The sequence below is a fragment of the Sapajus apella genome, unplaced genomic scaffold (assembly GCF_009761245.1).
Source record: "Sapajus apella isolate SASKATOON/1434 unplaced genomic scaffold, GSC_monkey_1.0 scaffold159, whole genome shotgun sequence".
Classification (NCBI taxonomy): domain Eukaryota; kingdom Metazoa; phylum Chordata; class Mammalia; order Primates; family Cebidae; genus Sapajus; species Sapajus apella.
This window is the reverse complement of record NW_022437099.1, coordinates 1,690,406-1,708,554: the sequence shown is the minus strand read 5'-3', so window position 1 is coordinate 1,708,554 and position 18,149 is coordinate 1,690,406. Positions and strand designations below refer to the sequence as shown.

The following is an 18,149-nucleotide window of genomic DNA, read 5'->3' as shown; positions in this document are numbered from 1 at the left end:
ATGTCATCTTGGGAGAGCTGATAGAAGAACACAGAAACTGACAGCAACCTTGAACTGCAGGCCAAGGGTTCCACAGAGGGGTCATGATTTTGATCTAATAACAATATTAATATAAAGAGAAAAATTCAGTATGCCTGAGAAGATACGGGGCAGGGGGAAGACACTTACATTGAATTTCCATATAGTGTACATGTGGGCCTCTCCCCTGACCTGCACCACACCTACCTCCAGGGCGAGGCAGCTCTGCTGAGGTGAGGCCCCCTCTCTCCAGGGCAGCAGAGCTGTCAGAGCAGCTGCTGGGTCACTTCATGCAAGGACAAGGCTGGCCACCCTGGTGGCAGTAAGGTGGGAGAAAACGTCTGCCTTATTCTGCCAGTGTACAGAGGGATAATTGTAAACGGCTACGTGAACCTGGCAGATTCTCCCTACAAAACATATGTTTTTATCACAGGATATTAAAAAAGCACATTTTTGGCTGGGCAAGGTAGCTCACACCTATAATATATCCCAGTTCTTTGGGAGGCCGGAGGATTGCTTGAGGCCTGGTGTTTGAGCCCAGCCTGGGTAACATATAGTAAGACCCCATCTCTACAAAAAAAATTTAAAAATTAGCTGAGTGTGGTGATGGATGCCTTGGTGATACACGCCTATGCTCTCAGCTACTCAGGAGGCTGAGGTGGGAGGATTGCTTGAGCCTAGGAGTTAAAGGCTGGACTGCCTGACAGAAACCCTGTCTCCAAAAAAAGGGACATTTTTTTAATACACAGTAAAGTCACCTTATCTTTTTCTTTTAGCATTGTAGGAAATCTTTTGGCCACTGTCCAGTTTCCTGTGCTACAGGAAAGTCTAGTCACAGTTTCCCAAGGAACAGAAAATGGATGAATGAAGTAGAGGCACTTGATTAGAATCTCAACAGTCATGATTTGTTCTATTTATGTTTTTTTAATGATGTTTCTTTTTTTTTTTTTTGAGACGGAGTTTCGCTCTTGTTACCCAGACTGGAGTGCAATGGCGCGATCTCGGCTCACCGCAACCTCCGCCTCCTGGGTTCAGGCAATTCTCCTGCCTCAGCCTCCTGAGTAGCTGGGATTACAGGCACGCACCACCATGCCCAGCTAATTTTTTGTAGTTTTAGTAGAGACGGGGTTTCACCATGTTGACCAGGATGGTCTCAATCTCTTGACCTCGTGATCCACCCGCCTCGGCCTCCCAAAGTGCTGGGATTACAGGCTTGAGCCACCGCGCCCGGCTATGATGTTTCTTAATGCAGTAAAAAGACAGCTTTTAAATTGCAGCATAAAATTCTTCCAAAATACCAAATCCTACTTACCATTTACTTCAATCAGGTTTGCATTTTTTTGATTCAAAATAACATAGAGCTCCCGTCGATCAGACTTCTTTCCAACCACCCAGTAATCACTCATGGCTTTCACGATGATCTCCTCATCTTCATCCACTCTGCAAGATGAGAGTTTCAAAATGCAATTGTTTATCACTCATATGGCTAGACTGTGAAAGTAAGCACTCCAAAACAAGAACAGGGAACGGAACGGGCGCCTGAGGCATTTAAAAAGCTCAGGGGGTCCTATTCGAGGGAACCAGTGACTTCAGGGCTCCCAGGTCTGTCTGGAAGTGGCGCTCATAAAGGTGGTTCAAGCTGAGCCCCATGGAAAGGGCTCTGGATCATCTGGCTTTGAAGGAACTTCCATGTCTTTTCTCTTAGAAAGGGGACACCTGATTGGAGAAGTTGCTGGAATCACCTGGTAAAGTCACTGTTGATGTCACCGAGAATCTTCATTAAGTCCGGGTGCACGGAAGTGAGTGACACACTGGGCGTTTTCCTCATGTGAACTGTGCTCTTCTCGGCGAGATTCATGTGGTTGAAGTAGATAAACTTAAACTGGGGTTCTTTCTCAGACCTGTAAAAATATGTCATGAAAACAGTAACACAACAGAAGGATGGATCCAAATGATACAACTACATTCTTTTTTTTTTAGATGGTGTATCTCTCTCTCACCAGGGCTGGAGTGTGGTGGTGTGACCTCGGCTCACTATAACCTCTGCTTCCCGGGTTCAAGTGATTTCTCCTGCCTCAGTTCCTGAGTAGCTGGGATTACAGGCACCCACCACCACACCCAACTAATTTTTTTATATTTTTAGTAGAGACGGGGTTTCCCCATGTTTGCCAGGCTGGTCTCGAACTCCTGACCTCAGGTGTGATCCACCTGCCTCGGCCTCCCAAAGTGTTGGGATTATAGGCGTGAGCCACGGCGCTCAGCCTACAACTAGATTCTTAAAACACGTACAGCTGAAACCTTGTATTTTCAATGGCTGGATCTTCAAGAATCTCAGTTAGTGAACATGGTACAGGCTCTTCATTCCACAGTAACTTATTTGATAGCAGCATGGAGGGGGGAGGTATTCCATAAAACAGAATTTTCCAAAGAGCTTATATTTTTTAAACACCAAAAATATTTATAAAACTGCTGTTTTATAAATAGCAGTCACTTAGTTATTGGTTCACTTTTTTAAAAATGCAAATGAAATCAATATAGGCCTTTGTTCCCAAGTGGAGGGGTCAGCAAACTATGACCGTGGGGACACATCTGGCCCTCTTTTTCTAAACAAAGTTTCACTGGAACATTGCCATATCCACACTATTATGTGCTGTCTGCTTTCCCGCCAAAATGATAGTTGAGTAGCTGTAACATATGTATCTACATACAGCCCATCACGTCTGAAATACTTATCAAGTCTGCCGACCCTGATTTAGGAGAGTAACATGTCATTCCTCCCCCAGTACTGGGGGAATGAACGGCGTGTCCCATGGAAATTAACCTGCCTTATGACCGAAGCGTAGGACAATACGTTAACAAAAAGCTTTTCATCATCCCCAGGGGAAATCACTGTTATTGAAGTCACCTTTTCCACTGTAGTCTAATGGACATTTTAAGTGGAATATACCTTTTTATTTCTTGAACTGACAGGGCAATGCCACGACATTGCCACCCAGGTCAGAGTCTGCGACCTCCTCCAGGACCTAGCGGGAAAAGTGGGGCCTTGCTGCTCCCAGGGCACCTCCCTCACCTCCCCTTGCTGTGCCCTCAGTGCACACCCTGGGGCCTGGGCTGCAGCCTGAGTGCAGCCCCGCCCCTGGGCTCAGAAGCCTCCTCTGCTTACTTTGGGGTTAGCGGCCATGTTCTGGAGGGCTGGGGGTGCCGGAAATCCGACCTCTGGACAAGTGGGGCACTACTGAAATACTCTACATCTAGGCAGAGAAAGAACGTGGAGGATTTAGTTTCCAGGAACATGAGAAGAAACTTCTTATAAAACCAGAAATCGTTTTTAGTAGGTCCTAAGGCTAAGGAAAGCATAATGACAACAAAAACTGGAAAGAGGAAGATTTTAAAAGGTTTGGAAAGAATTGCAAATTTAGTAGTTTGGGTAGACAAGGAACTTCTTAAATCAGGGACAAGGTTCTATCTTCAAAACACTATGTGGGGCCAGGAGTGGTGGTTCACACCTATCATCCCAGCACTCTGGGAGGCCAAGGAGGGAAGATCGCCTGAGCTCAGTAGTTCAAGATCAGCCTGGGCAACATGGCAAAACCCTGTCTCTACCAAAAATTAGCCAGGCATGCTAATGCATGCCTGTAGTCGTAGCTCCCCAGGAGGCTGAGGTGGGAGGATCACTTGAGCCGGGGAGGTCAAGGCTGCAGAGAGCCATGATTGCACCACTGCACTCCAGCCTGGGTGACAGTGTGAGACCCTGTCTCAAACAAAAACACCCAAAAAACAAGTGACACGTTCTTTATGGTCACTACACTTTATCACTTTCCATCTGTTAGTTCATAACCTGCGTGATCCAAACCGACTTACCTCACTTATGCCTCCTTCACAGAGGAAAACCTGGCATTTTCATGGCCAAAGGGTTCAATGATTCAGCAGTACTGTCAGGATGTAAGCTGTTGGCTGGGCATGGTGGCACACGCCTGTAATCCTAGCACTTTGGGAGGCCAAGCTGAGTGGATCACCTGAGGTCAGGAGTTCAAGACTAGCCTGGCAGACCTGGCAAAACCCCGTCTCTACTAAAAATACAAAAATGAGCTGGGCATGGTGGCATGTGCCTGTAATCCTAGCTACTCCAGAGGCTGAGGCAGAATTGCTTTAACCCTGGGGATGGAGGTTGTAGTGAGCTGAGATTGAGCCACTGCACTCCAGCCTCCCTGGGTGAAAAAGCGAAACTCCGTTTCAAAAACCAAAAACAACAAAAAACTCAACAAAGATATAAACTGTTGACAGCAGCAATCCACACACCGTTGTACAAAATCTAGAAGTGCTTTCACCTTTGCTTGCTTCTGCACTCTTAAAGGCCCACACTTACGTAAGACCATATAGAAATAACATATGAACACTGAAAACATGAGCTGATGCAGAAATCCACAGCATTTTAACCATTTCTCAAATGTATCCAGAGTACATTTAAAAGCAGGACTGTAACTTCACAAAGTGCTTTCCATCTCCTCACGTTAACTCTATTTTATATTGAGAAAAGACAGGGAGGGCCAGGCACGGTGGCTCATGCCTGTAATCCCAGCACTTTGGGTGGCTGAGGTGGTGGATCACTTAAGGTTAGGAGTTGGAGACCAGCCTGGTCAACATGGTGAAACCCTGTCTCTACTAAAAATACAAAAATTAGCCGGGCATGGTGGTGCAAGCCTGTAATCCCAGCTACTCGGGAGGGTGAGGCATGAGAATTGCTGGAACCCAGGAGGTGGAGGCTGCAGTGAGCTGAGATTGTGCCACTGCACACTCCGGCCTGGGCAACAGAGTGACTTTGTCTCCAAAAAAAAAAAAAAAAAAAAAAAAAAAAAAAAAAAAAAAAAAGTGGGGGGGAGACAGAATTCAATGACATTTCAGTGTTCAGAGAATCAGAGGAGTGAATCCTGCATTTCCCACTCAGTCTAGACCCTTCAGACTGCCAGACTGAGGACCCACACCCAATGCCCCAACATCCCAGCCAGTTTCCCCTCCCTTTCTTCACACAACCAGAGTCAAAATGCTTTTAGTCTGTGCACACCAAAACCATGCTGATGCCCATTTGAATGTAACAGTCTGGGCTGATGAAATGAGACTTTCCAATCGGGGTGAGCTGAGGGAAGGTATTTAACAGAATACACAGCCCCAGCTGCCACTGTGAGGCAGAAAAGCTCAGGTCAGTTTCCCTAGGACCGCTTCAGACAGACTGGAATGGCACGTCTCACTGTTCTCTAGATTACACGGGAACACAGGGCTGTGAATACCACCCATATTTCTAAGTAAAAACTATATGTATTCTAAAAGCAGTTCTAGGCCTGACAGTGAACAGAAAGCAAAGTACAAACCCAGACATTCTCTTGTTGATGTTAAACTGCTCACAGATGTCAGAGGCCAGCACTGTGAGCTGGGGCCCAACGATGCTGTCCAGTCTTCGGCAAAAATCCAATGTTGGCTGGATCGAGGCTGGCGAGGAATTACAAAAAATACCAGTAAGTAAGATTCATTTTCATGTCCCACGCTTAACAACAGTATTCAAATGAAAACTTCATCTGGGAAAGCAAACAGTTACATACTCAGGCCCCCTCTGCTCCTCAAATAGAGAAAGAGAGGATATAAAACAGGTTACATTTAAGATGAAAAAGAGGCAGAGACTTAAGTCACTGTGAAAAGTTGACTGAGGCATACCCTGTTGGGGGGTAAACTTGTTGCCTACCCCAGGAAGACCTCAGGTCAGATGACCATTTAACACATATTACATAGCACTCACAGGCCAGATGCGGTTTGGTGCTTCATACACATGACCTCATTCCATCCTCAGAGCCCCCTATGAGATAGGTACCGCTGCTGTCCCCAGCTTGGAGTCAGGGAGGCACAGAAAGATGCCCACATTCTACTGTTGGCAAATGGGAAGACTAGGACTAAAAAAATATGGGCAATGGCTAATGAAGGGGACACAGGGGTCCCAGATGGGGAACAAGGCTCCTCTCTGTACCTCTATGTTGCTTATGACAACACATTTACCATTTAATGGGGCTGGGTGTGGGGGCTCACGCCTGAATCTCAGCACTTTGGGAGGCTAAGGTAGGAGGATTGCTTGAGCCCAGGAGTTTGACACCAGCCTGGGCATCATAGTGAGACCCTGTCTAAACAAACAAACAACAAAGAATTAGCTGGGTGCGGCAGTGTGTGCCGGGAGTCCCAGCTACTTGGAAGGCCCAGGTGGGAAGATCACTTGAACCCAGGAGGTTGAGGCTGCAGTGAGCCATGATCATGCCACTGCACTCCAAGAATGAAACCCCCCAAAATATTTATCATTTAACAACAGAACACAGCAAAGTGCAAAAAGCTGAGCTAGTCAGGCTAGAATCAGACACAGCATGTACCCACCATCGATCATAAAGCACACAGCTGCACTCATGGCCTGGGAAGAGAGAACAAACCAGAGGTTATGAAATGGTAGAAAAAAGGAGACTTTCATAGAATAACCATCTGTTCAAAGTTGGAACAAATCAACTGTAAACGGATGCTTTTTAGTCAACTAGAGCCATCTGGACACAGCCCATTCCATGATGCTTGGGGAGTGCTGGTCACCTTCTCAGGTGTGACGGTGCCTGTGGGGACGTTACCGCAGACATCCTCATCAGGCACAGGGAAGTGGTCATGAGTGAACTGGTGTGATGACTTAAAATGCTCTTGCAAACCAAAAACACAACGTGGAGAGGTGACACATTGAAGATCAGAATCTTATTCATTAACTTGTGTGATGGGGAGTTAGGGGTTCATTGTTCTAGTCTGTGTCTATGCCAGAGAGAATAGAGGATTAGCAGAAACTGTCAATCCTGTGACAGTTTCCACTGACACAAGTTTAAAAAGACAGCAAATGGGTATCTTGTCTCACTTTATTATAGCAAATAATTGCAGTTATGACAAATAATAGCAGCTTACAACAACCAAGACCACAGATAACCAAAAACGTTTAAAATTAAAATTGATCAAAGCAACGTATGGTTAAAAAAGGTTGAACAGAACATCAAGCCTGAGGATGAAAGCCACAGACTTTCTTCTCTGAGCCCTGCTCCCTGGCAACCACTTTAAACTGTTATTAGACAACAGGGTTATCCTAACTCTTTAACATATCCTCTATGGACATCAAATTGACTTCCTGCTCATGTCATGATGGGTATGACCCCTTATCTGACTTCCCCCAACCCTCCCCTATAGTTTATAACCATATTCTACTTCCTACACTGACTGCATTCTACCATCCACAAGCCTCCGCTCCTGAATTCACATTCCTACTTGCCCCTGTACCTCTTCCCACTTCCAAGCGCGAGCTCCTGTCTCACAGTAAGAGAAGAAAGATCTCAAATCAGTGACCTGACCTTTCGTCTTAATATCCTGGAAAAAAGGAGGAGTAAACTAAACCTAAAGCAAATGGGGCCAGGTGTGGTGGATCACCTGAGGTCAGAAGTTTGAGACCAGCCTGGCTAACATGGGGAAATCCCGTCTCTATTAAAAAAAAAAAAAGCCAGGCATGGTGGTTTGTGCTGTAATCCCAGCTACTCAGGAGGCTGAGGCAAGAGAACTGCATGAACCTGGGAGGCAGAGGTTGCAGTGAGCTGAGATCGTGCCACTGGACTCCAGCCTGCGTGACAGAGCGAGACTCCATCTCAAAAACAAAACAAAAAACAAACCTAAAGCAAATGGAAGGACATAATAAAAGATGAGAGCAGAAACAAACTAAACAGAGAAAAATGAGAGAATAAATGAAACCAAAAGACCAAGATTGAAAAACTTTCCTTTTTTTTATGTGATGATTTCAGAAGCATAAAGAACCTTTAGCTAGACTATAGACCAAGAAACAGAGAAGACTCAAATTACTAAAACCAGGAATGAAAGATACTTTACAGTAAAAACGAAGGAGTATCCAGCTTTACCTATAATAACACCATGAAAAACTGCATGCCAACAAACTACTGACTTTACATGAGAAATGAAAAAGTATTGGCTTTACCTGTAATAATACCATGAAAAACTGCATGCTAACACATTGAGTAACTTAATTGAAGCTGACAAATTCCTAGAAAGACACAAACTACCACAGCTGACTCAAGAAGAAACAGAAAATCAAAATAAACCTGCATCAAGTGAAGAGATTAACCCACTTATGCTAGAGGCTGCAAATCTTTTTTGTGAAAAATCAGACCTAGGTGATGACCTTTAGCAGTAGGATATAAGTAAATCTCACAAGCTCAGCATTCCAGTAATGGCACACGAGGCATAAACGGTTAACTTAAAAACTTCCCACAAAGAAAAGCCTAGGTGCAGACAGCTTGCCTGTGAATTCTACCGAACATGTAAAGAGGAATTAACACCAATTCTTCACAGTCTTACAAAATAATAGGAGGGCACACTTCCCAACACATTCTATCAAGCCAGCATTGCCCAGACAAATCACAAGAAAACAAAATTACAGGCTAATATCCCTCACAGCCCCAAGCCCATTACAGCACCCGCTCCACCTCTGGAGGGCTGGAGACTAAGGCTAGCCACATAGGGCCAGCTGTGTCTCTGTGACCAGTCCCCCATAAAATCTCTGGATCTCGAGGGTCAGGTGAGCTTCCCTGGATGGCACCACCCCAGAGACTGCCACACACACATCCTCACTGGAGAAACAGGCACTGTACTGTCTACATGACCCCAATGGGAAAGGACAGCTGGCAGCTTACACCTGGTGGCTCCTGGACCCTGCCCCATGTGCCTCTTCCCTGGGCAGATTTTAACCTGCCTTCTTTACTGTAATAAACCGCAACTGTGAGTACAGTCATTCTTCCTTATCCCTGGTTTTGCTTCCCATGGTTTCAGTTATGTAAGGGAAAGAATAATAAAATATTGAGGTGGGGGGAAGCAAACCACATTCATATTACTTTATTGCAGTATATTCTTACTGTCCTATTATTATTACTATTACTTTTTTAAAGATGGGGTCTCACTCTGTTGCCCAGGCTAGAGTACAATGGCACGATCTTGGCTCACTGCAACCTCCACCTCCCAGGTTCAAGCGATTCTCCTGCTTCAGCCTCCTGAGTAACTTGGATTACACGTGTGTGCCACCATGCCTGGCTAATTTTTGTAATTTTAGTAGAGGCGGGGTTTCACCATATTAGCCAGGCTGGTCTGAAGTTCCTGGCCTCAAGTGATCTGCCTGCCTTGGCCTCCCAAAGTGCTGGGATTACAGGTGTAAGCCACCATGCCTGGCTTTATAGTTATTAATCTCTTACTGTACTGAATTTATAAATTACACATTATCATAGGCATGAATGTACAGGAAAAAACACAGTATGTGAAGGGTTTGCTACCTTCCCTGGTTTCAGGCGCCCACTAGGGGTTTTGGCTTGGGGATACTGCTGTATAAAGCCTTTTCTGAGTCCTATAGTGCTTCTAGTGAGCTATTACCCTAAAGGTGGTCATGGGGACTCCCAAACTCTCAGCTGCTGTCAAAAGTGAGGATGGTCTTGGAGACTCATGAACTCTGCAACTAGAAATCATTGAATTGTACATTTTAAGTGTACAAGGGCGAGTTGTATGGTCTGTGCATTGTATCTCAATGAAGTCATTAAGAAAAAGGACCCTTTAACATAACCACAATCCCATTATCACACCCCAAATTATGTCAATAGGCTGACTCTAAAAACAGAAATGCAATAAAAATATTACACCAGGCTTATGGAGATTTCAAAGTCATTACCTAGGTCATTCAAAGGAGAATGATTTTTTTCTTGAGATGGGGTCTCGAATTTTGGCTTGATACACAAATGGACATTCTTTCTACTCTTAATTCCTGCTCTGAATTACGCCTCCAAATTTTGGCTTGCTCATTTTCAGACCATGTCTTTCTGTACGCTCTCCCTGGAATCTTCCCTTCCCAGCTAGTCTATCACAGGCCAACTCTAATAGACTCTCTCAAGCATGCCATGTGATAAACAAAACATCTTTTTATTCTGGCGGCTTAAACCCTAGAGCCCTTCCTTCTCCTGCTCTGTCATGGAGGTACTGGAAATGGGGTGCAGCCAGCAGACTTTAAGAGCCTGATCACCCCGAGACTTCCTTATACTGTCTCATGCGTGAGAACCACTGTTCTGGATTCCCAAGTGTTCTCTTTCTTGGTTTGCTCACTTATTCTGCTGACGGATGACCCCATGTAACACCCTGAGAAGGGGTGCCTGAGGGTAAACTTTCTGAGGCTTTTCATGTTTAATGTGTCTTTCACCGCAGCCTCTGCCTCCCAAGTACAAATGATTCTCCTGCCTCAGCCTCCGGAGTAGCTGGAATTACAGGCATGTGCCACTATGCCCACCTAAGTTTTTGTATTTTTAGTAGAGACAGGGTTTCCCCAATTTGGCCAGGCTCATCTTGAACTCCTGACCTCAGGTGATCTGCCCACCTCAGCCTCCCGAAGTACTGGGATTACAGGTGTGAGGCACAGTGCCTGGCCTAATGTGTCTTTCTTTTGTCTCATCTGTGGTTGACAGCTTGGTGTGGCAAAGAACTCTATGCTCAAATTCATTTTCTCTCGAACTGTGAAAGTCTCTCTTCCATTGTCACTTAGTATCTGGTACTGGATATGAAACTGTTGATAGTAGTTTCATTATTTTTGAGACAGGGTTTCACTCTGTCACCCAGGCTAGAATGCAATGGTGTGATCATAGCTCACTGTAGCCTCCAACTCTTGGACTCAAGTGGTTCTCCTGCCTTGGCTTCCTGTAGCCAGGACAAGTACCACCAAGCCTGGCTAATTTTTAAAGATTTTTCTGTAGACACAGGGTCTTACTATGTTGCCTAGGCTGGCCTCCAACTCCTGGCCTCAAGTGATCCTCCCACCTGGGCCTCCCAAAGTACTGGGACTGCATCTGGCCCATTTCAATATACAATTAAAGGTGGGTCCTTGCCTTAGCACAGGGTTGCCGCTCTTATTCCAGGCCTGCTCCAACACTGCCCTCTATCTCTGCTTACAAATCCCTTCTACCTTCCAGAGAGGGACAGGACTCCCTCATCCTGAGACATCCCGCTCCTTCCTGTTCTCCCACAGCGTCATATCTGAGCCTTTATGAATGAAAACTTCTCCACAGCCTCAGGCAGAAAAGAAGAGAAACACATGTGCATACTCCCTCTTCTTTCTTGAACTGAAAACTGCCTTTAATTAGAAACACAACCTGAGCACATATCCTTACAAGACGATGTACTGACACGAAATACGCTCCTTATGGAATTACCAAGCCCACAGCCTTAAAATCAGCAAAAGCAGCATGCACAGATGCATGGCCACAGCCCCGATCCCGAGGCATATTGAGACAGCACCGACCTCTGACAGCCTCTGGTTTGAGAGCATGTGGGACTTCACACGTTTATGAATCACAATCTTAAACAGTTCCTCTTTCACTAATGACAAAACTGTTTAATGAACTTATTACTCCAGAAGAGCACCCATTTTGAGTTTTACCATCAACAGAACTTCCAACATCTTTTCCAAGAAACATTTAAGAGGCTTGCATATGTACTAATATACACATGCAAGAAAGATTGACTTCAGTGTTAATGAGTAATATGGGAGGGAAAAATAGTTGTTACCTTGTAAACAATTAAATGGAGCTCTTCATAAGTGTCATCTGTATTTACAAAAATTTTGGGGAATCTGCATTTTGCATCTGGATCATTAAGGTTCAAGGGTCCGGTAAGAAATCTTAAAAGCAAGAACAGACATGACTTGATTCAATGAGGTGAAATAGAAAGAGGAATCTAGAAGCAGAACACACTCCTACTTAATATACACGAGTTGCTTTCAACACCAGCTGCCTCAAAGAGGCAGCTGTTATATACACCAGTTTTATTTGGAAAACACTGTACCAGAATATGCTGGCCGGGCACGGTGGCTTACACCTGTAATCCCAGCACTTTGGGAGGCTGAGGTGGGCAGATCACCAGAGGTCAGGAGTTCAAGACCAGCCTGGCAAACATGGCGAAAACCCGTCTCTACTAAAAATACAAAAATTAGCCAGGCAAGGTGGCAGCAATCCCAGCTACTTGGGAGTCTGAGGCAGGAGAATTGCTTGAACCCAGGAGGTGGAGGCTGCAGTGAGCTGAGATCATTCCAACCTAGGTGACAGAGACACTCTGCCAAAAAAAAAAAAAAAAAAAAAAGAGGTCCTCTTTCTGTGCTGCCACAATGGTGCGCACGAATGTCCTGGCTGATGCTCTCAAGAGCATCAACAATCCCGAAAAGAGAGGCAAACGCCAGGTGCTTAATAGGCCGTGCTCCAAAGTCATCGTCCGGTTTCTCACTGTGATGATGAAGCACGGTTATGTTGGCGAATTTGAAATCATTGATGATCACAGAGCTGGGAAAATTGTTGTGAATTTCACAGGCAGGCTAAGCAGGTGTGGAGTGATCGGCCCCAGATTTGATGTGCAACTCAAAGATGGCAGAATAATCTGCTTCCGTCCCGCCAGTTTGGTTTCATTGTACTGACAACCTCAGCTGGCATCGTGGACCATGAAGAAGCAAGACAAAAACACACAGGAGGGAAAATCCTGGGATTCTTTTTCTAGGGATTTAATACATATATTTACAAATAAAATGTCTCATGGACAAAAAAAAAAAAAAAAAAGATATGCTAAAGTAAGTTTTAACTCATTGGAAACAATAAACTTTCCTTTGTTGATTATTGTCAATCAGAGGGCACAAAGATATTTCAATGTCCATGACATTATCTTTACCAAAAAGATAATAGGGGCTGGGCAGGGTGGCTCGAGCCTGTAATCCCAGCACTTTGGGAGGCTGAGGCAGGTGGATCACTTGAAGTCAGGAGTTCAAGAGCAGCCTGGCCAATATGATGAAACTCTGTCTCTACTAAAAATACAAAAAAAAATTAGCTAGGCATAGTGGCTTGGGCCTGTAATCCCAGCTACTTGGGAGGCTGAGGCATGAGAATCACTTCAGCCTGGGAGGCAGAGGTTGCAGTGAGACGAGATCATGCCATTGCACTCCAGCCTGGGTAATAAGCCAGACTGAGTGAGAAAAAAAAAAAAAAAAAAAAAAAAAGATAATAAAACCCAGTATCTTAAATCAAAGAACTAAAGTCCTACCTTCCATAGTGTTGAAGATTTCCTGGCATTTCTGCTCTTATTGGAGAATCCCTTCCTGCTAACTGCAAATAAATTTAATGTTGAGAATGATGTATTAGACTTTTATTTTCCAAGCTTTGAAAAACAGCATTCATTATCTACTAATTGGTTCCATGTCATTTGTCTTTTTCTTTTAGAGACAGGATCTTGTCCTGTTGCCCAGGCTGGAATGCAGTGTGGCATGATCATGGCTCACTATAGCCTCAAGCTTCTAGGCTCAAGCAATCCTCCCACCTCAGCATCCCGATACAGGCACATGTGATAACACCTGGCTACTTTTTAAATTTTTGGCCAGGCGAGGCAGCTCACGCCTATAATCCCAGTACTTTGGGAGGTGAAGTCAGGTAGACTGCTTGAGCCCAGAAGTTTGAGGCCAGCCTGGGCAACATGGTGAGATCCCATCTCTACAAAAAATTACCCAGGTATGGTGGTGTGCACCTGTAGTCTCAGCTACTTGGGAGGCTGAGGTGGGAGAACCATGTGAGCCCAGGAGTTTGAGACCAGCCAGGTGAACATAGTGAGACCTCGTCTCTTAAAAAAAAAAAAAAAAAATTGGAGAGAGGGAGGACAAGAGGGAGGGAATACACAAACAAAAACAAAGAGAATTCAACTGAGCCAAAATGATGATGTATGTATGTTAAGCTACGAAGACACTTGGGGAGAACACTTGTGATATCATTTAACAGTTCTCTGCAGGAAACTGGGAAATTAAGTACTAGAGTGGAAAGCCAGGCATGCAATAAAACATCTATTCAAAATTACATCTCACGTTGACAGAGGAAAAGACTACGTAGGTCCATTGTTTTAAAGACCACTGGCATTTTTTTTTTTTTTTTTTTTAAGACAGAGTCTCACTCTGTCGCCTAGACTGGAATGCAATGGTGCGATCCTGGCTCACTGCAACCTCCGCCTCCCCGGTTCAAATGATTCTCCTGCCTCAGCTTCCTGAGTAGCTCGGATTACAGGAGCACACCACCAGGGCTGGCTAATTTTTGTATTTTTAGTAGAGACAGGGTCTCACCATGTTGGTCAGACTGGTCTCAAGCTCCTGACCTCATGCTCCGCCCCCACTTGGCCTCTAAAAGTGTTGAAATTACAGCCATGAGCCACCAGGCCCGGCCAGACCACTGGCATTTTAAAAGTTCCTAGAACCCTATCTAAAATCCAATTTTTCGGCCAGGAGCGGTAGCTCACGCCTGTAATCCCAGCACTTTGGGAGGCCCAGGAAGGCGGATCACGTGAGGTCAGGAGTTAGAGACCAGCCTGGCCAACATGGTGAAACTCCTCTCTACTAAAAATACAAAAATTAGCTGGGCATGGTGGCAGGCACCTGTAACCCCAGCTACTGGGAAGCTGAGGCAGGAGAATCGCTTGAATCCTGGAGATGGAGGTTGCAGTGAGCTGAGATCACACCACTGCACTCCAGCCTGAGCAGTAAGGAGGAAACTCTGTCTCAAGGAAGAAAAAAAAAAAAAAAAAATAGTGTTGGGTGTGGTGGCTCATGCCTGTGATCCCAGCACTTTGGGAGGCTGAGGTGGGCAGATCACTTGAGGTCAGGAGTTCAAAGACCAGCCTGGCCAACATATAATGAAACCCCATCTCTACTAAAAAATACAAAAATTAGCTGGATGTGGTGGTGCGTGCCTGTAGTCCCAGGTACTTGGGAAGCTGAGGCAGGAGAATCGCTTGAACCCGGGAGGTGGAGGTTGCAGTGAGCCAAGATCATACCACTGCACTCTAGCCTGGGTGACAGAGCGAGACTATCTCAAAAAAATAAAATAAATAAAATAAAGTCCAATTTTTCCTCTACTCAATGATTCACTCCTCTTAAAAACATGCTGTGTTGTATCTGAATGTAATACACTGGAGGAGAGCTGCATATGGTTTTCTGTGCTACTAATTGATACACAATGACATAAATATCACACTAACACAAAATATACATAAGAAATGCCCCCATGCACCACCATCTTACTCCACCCACCCTCCTTGTGCCCCTAGATTTGAGTGTGTACAGCTGTAGTTCCCATCATACCTCAGGTTCGATGTGTCTTGGAAAAAGAGAGGTGGTAAGGTATTTGTATAAAATTCTCATGTCATCTTGTTCTAATCCACTCCTGAAACATCAGAAAAACATTGCGTTAAATGTTTGGAATTGTCTTCTGTCTTTTCACTGCTCTGTGATCAGGCTCATTTTTTATTAAAAAAATTTTTTTTTTGAGACAGTGTCTTACTCTATCACCCAGGCCAAGTACAGTGGCATGATCATGGCTTGCTGTAGCCTCAACCTCCAGGGTTCAAGTGGTCCTTCCTTCTCAGCCTCTGGACTAGCTAGGACTACAGGCATGCACCACCACACCCAACTAATTTTTGTGTTTTCTGTAGAGATTGGGGGTCTCACTGTGTTGCCAGGTTGATTTTGAACTGGACTCAAGCAGTGCTCCTGCCTCAGCCTCCTAACAAGCTGGGATTACATATGTGAGTCATGTGCCCAGCCTCATCTTTTTTTGTTTTTTAAGAGATGAGTCTGGTCTGTCACTCAGGCTGAAGTACAGTGGTGTGATCATAGCTCACTGTAGCCTCCGATTCCTAGGTTCAAGCAAACCTCCCGCCTCAGCCTCCTGAGTACCTGGGACTACCAGTGTATCAAGAAGTTCACCACATGACTCAGGAAGGCAAAGAGTTAAACTTGAGTCCAGGCACTAGAACTTTATCCTGACCTAAAAAAGACTACTCCTATGTAGTATTGTATTTTACATGCCATTTGAGATAAAAAGCCACAAGGGATCTGGCTCTCTGGCTGAATTCTGTATAGCATTATTTAGGAAACCTTAAAAGCTACCCTGCTTCATTTTAGGAGCAGATGTCACCTAGCTTCCTGGGTTATACAGTAATGCCACATTTTCCCCCCTAGTCCCCTGGGAAAAAATACATCTGCTGTAGATATGGAACATGGTCCTGGGTCTCAGAAATGTACATGGATTTTAATTCTCTGGATCACAGTGTAGAAAAAAGGGGGAGAAAGAAACAAGCTTTCAGGAAAACCATCTGATCTGAAATGAGGCAGGAAGGAACGGCATGTAGAAAAAGCACTGAAGAACTAGCAGGCATCAGACTCCGGAATTGTTTTTTTAGCAAAAGACACAGACAATGAGGCTGAATCTGGGGGTTTTCTATTCAAGATCATTGAAATATCCTGAAGAAAATCTCTCTTTATGGAAACAAGGCCTTTCCACCACATCCCAGAGGGGCTCTCTTTTCCCAGCAAGGTCACATGTTAGGAAAAGGTATAAATGCTGCCCCTGCCCTAGGCCCTGCCACTTTATGTCTTACTTTCTCCTCTTCCATATCTACCTCTCTTCTTTCAAGGTTTGATTCCATGAGTCTTTTTATTTTTGTATTTTTAGTAGAGATGGGGTTTTACCATGTTTACCAGGCTTATCTTGAACTCCTGACCTTAAGTGATCCACCTGCCTCAGCCTCCAAAAGTGCTGGGATTACAGGTGTGAACCACTGTGCCCAGGTGACTTCCATGAATCTCATCCACGACTAAACCTGTATGGGAGCCCCATATACAGGATTTTTTTTTTTTTTTTTTTTTTGGAGACAGAGTCTTACTTCCTCTGTTACACACACACACACACACACACACAAAGGAAACTCCTACAGCAGGTTGTTTTTGTTTTTTGCCAAGTAGAAAGTTCCAGGACCCAAGGTAAAGCCAGCAAAGAAGTGATTCAAAAACCATTAATATGGCCGGGCACAGTGGCTTACACCTGTAATCCCAGCACTTTGGGAGGCCGAGGCAGGCAGATCACTTGTCGTCAGGAGTTTGAGACCAGCCTGGTCAACATGGCAAAACCCCGTCTCTACTAAAAATACAAAAATGTAGCTGGGCGTGGTAGTGTGCTTATAATCCCAGCTACTTAGGAGGCTGAGGTAGGAGAATTTCTTGAACCCAGAAGGCAGAGGTTGCAGTGAGCCGAGATTGTGCCACTGCACTCCAGCCCAGGTAACAGAACGGGACTCCATCCTCAAAAAAAAAAAAAAAAAAAAAAGGTATTTTAACTCAGCATAGGCAACTTCTTTCTTATCTGTCACCTCCATTCCTAGCATTCCTAGGCCTTCTCCCTTCCAAAAGACAATGAAGCAATCCTGAAATATTAAATTATAGTTATGCAAGATGTTATCTGAGTCATCAATGATTGCAAAACAAAAAGTCTTTTACCAACCAAGTGCCAGGTCCCAGTCACATTCTAGTAGATGTCTCCACTCTCAAATGGGTAATTTCAAAACATTATACTGGCCCAGGGCAGTGGCTCATGCCTATAATCCCAGCACTTTGGGAGGCCAAGGTGGGTAAATCACCTGAGGTCAGGAGTTCAAGACCAGCCTGGCCAATAACGCAAAACAGCATCTCTACTAAAAAAAAAAATACAAAAATTTGCCAGGTGTCATAGTGCACCTCTAATTCCAGCTCCTGGAGAGACTGATGCAGGAGAATCACTTGAACCTGGGAGGTGGAGGTTGAAGTGAGCCGAGATCATGCCATTACACTCCAGCCTGGGCAACAGAGGAAGTGAGACTCTGTCTCAAGAAACCAAAACAACAACAACAAAAAAAACAAAACAAAAATATACTAAGTAAATACGTAAGAGAAGTATATACTCTGCTTGTGACAATTTATTTTTTTTTATTTTTGGTAGAGATAGAGCCTCATGATATAATCCAGGCTGGCCTCCAAGTAACTCCTGGCTCAAGCAATCCTTCTGCCTCCACCTCCCCAGTAGCTGGGACTATAGATATGCGGCACCATGCCTAGCTTAAAAGTCTTTCTCGGTACTTAAATGTAACAGCTTTGGAATTAGCAATTCTGTCAAAACCTGCCTTTTTTTTTTTTTTTTTTTTTTTTTTTTTTTTTTTTTTTT

General features: G+C 44.6%; 2 protein-coding genes and 1 pseudogene across 3 annotated transcripts in view; 2 read left to right on the top strand and 1 right to left on the bottom strand.

The window, feature by feature from the left end:
* Positions 1-936, top strand: part of RSPH10B (radial spoke head 10 homolog B) — a 37,364-nt gene extending 36,428 nt beyond the window's left edge. Inside the window, exon 20 of the mRNA XM_032266489.1 lies at positions 795-936. The gene's annotated coding sequence lies outside the window, so the exon portion shown is untranslated. The remainder of the gene's footprint in view (positions 1-794) is intronic.
* Positions 1-18,149, bottom strand: part of CCZ1 (CCZ1 homolog, vacuolar protein trafficking and biogenesis associated) — a 29,868-nt gene that overhangs the window by 842 nt on the left and 10,877 nt on the right. Inside the window, exons 8-15 of one of the 2 annotated variants that reach the window (XR_004265018.1) lie at positions 15,257-15,338; positions 13,183-13,244; positions 11,668-11,779; positions 6,427-6,460; positions 5,385-5,502; positions 1,761-1,919; positions 1,257-1,458; positions 783-950 (exon numbers count right to left, since the gene is read on the bottom strand). Coding sequence is in view for 1 of the 2 variants with exons in the window: in XM_032266505.1 (XP_032122396.1) it covers positions 1,331-1,458; positions 1,761-1,919; positions 5,385-5,502; positions 6,427-6,460; positions 11,668-11,779; positions 13,183-13,244; positions 15,257-15,338 (695 nt within the window). In the remaining variant the exon portion in view is untranslated. Of the gene's footprint in view, positions 1-782; positions 951-1,256; positions 1,459-1,760; positions 1,920-5,384; positions 5,503-6,426; positions 6,461-11,667; positions 11,780-13,182; positions 13,245-15,256; positions 15,339-18,149 lie in introns of those variants that run through there. The other variant, XM_032266505.1, reaches the window with a different exon arrangement.
* Positions 12,211-12,704, top strand: LOC116541963 (annotated as a pseudogene).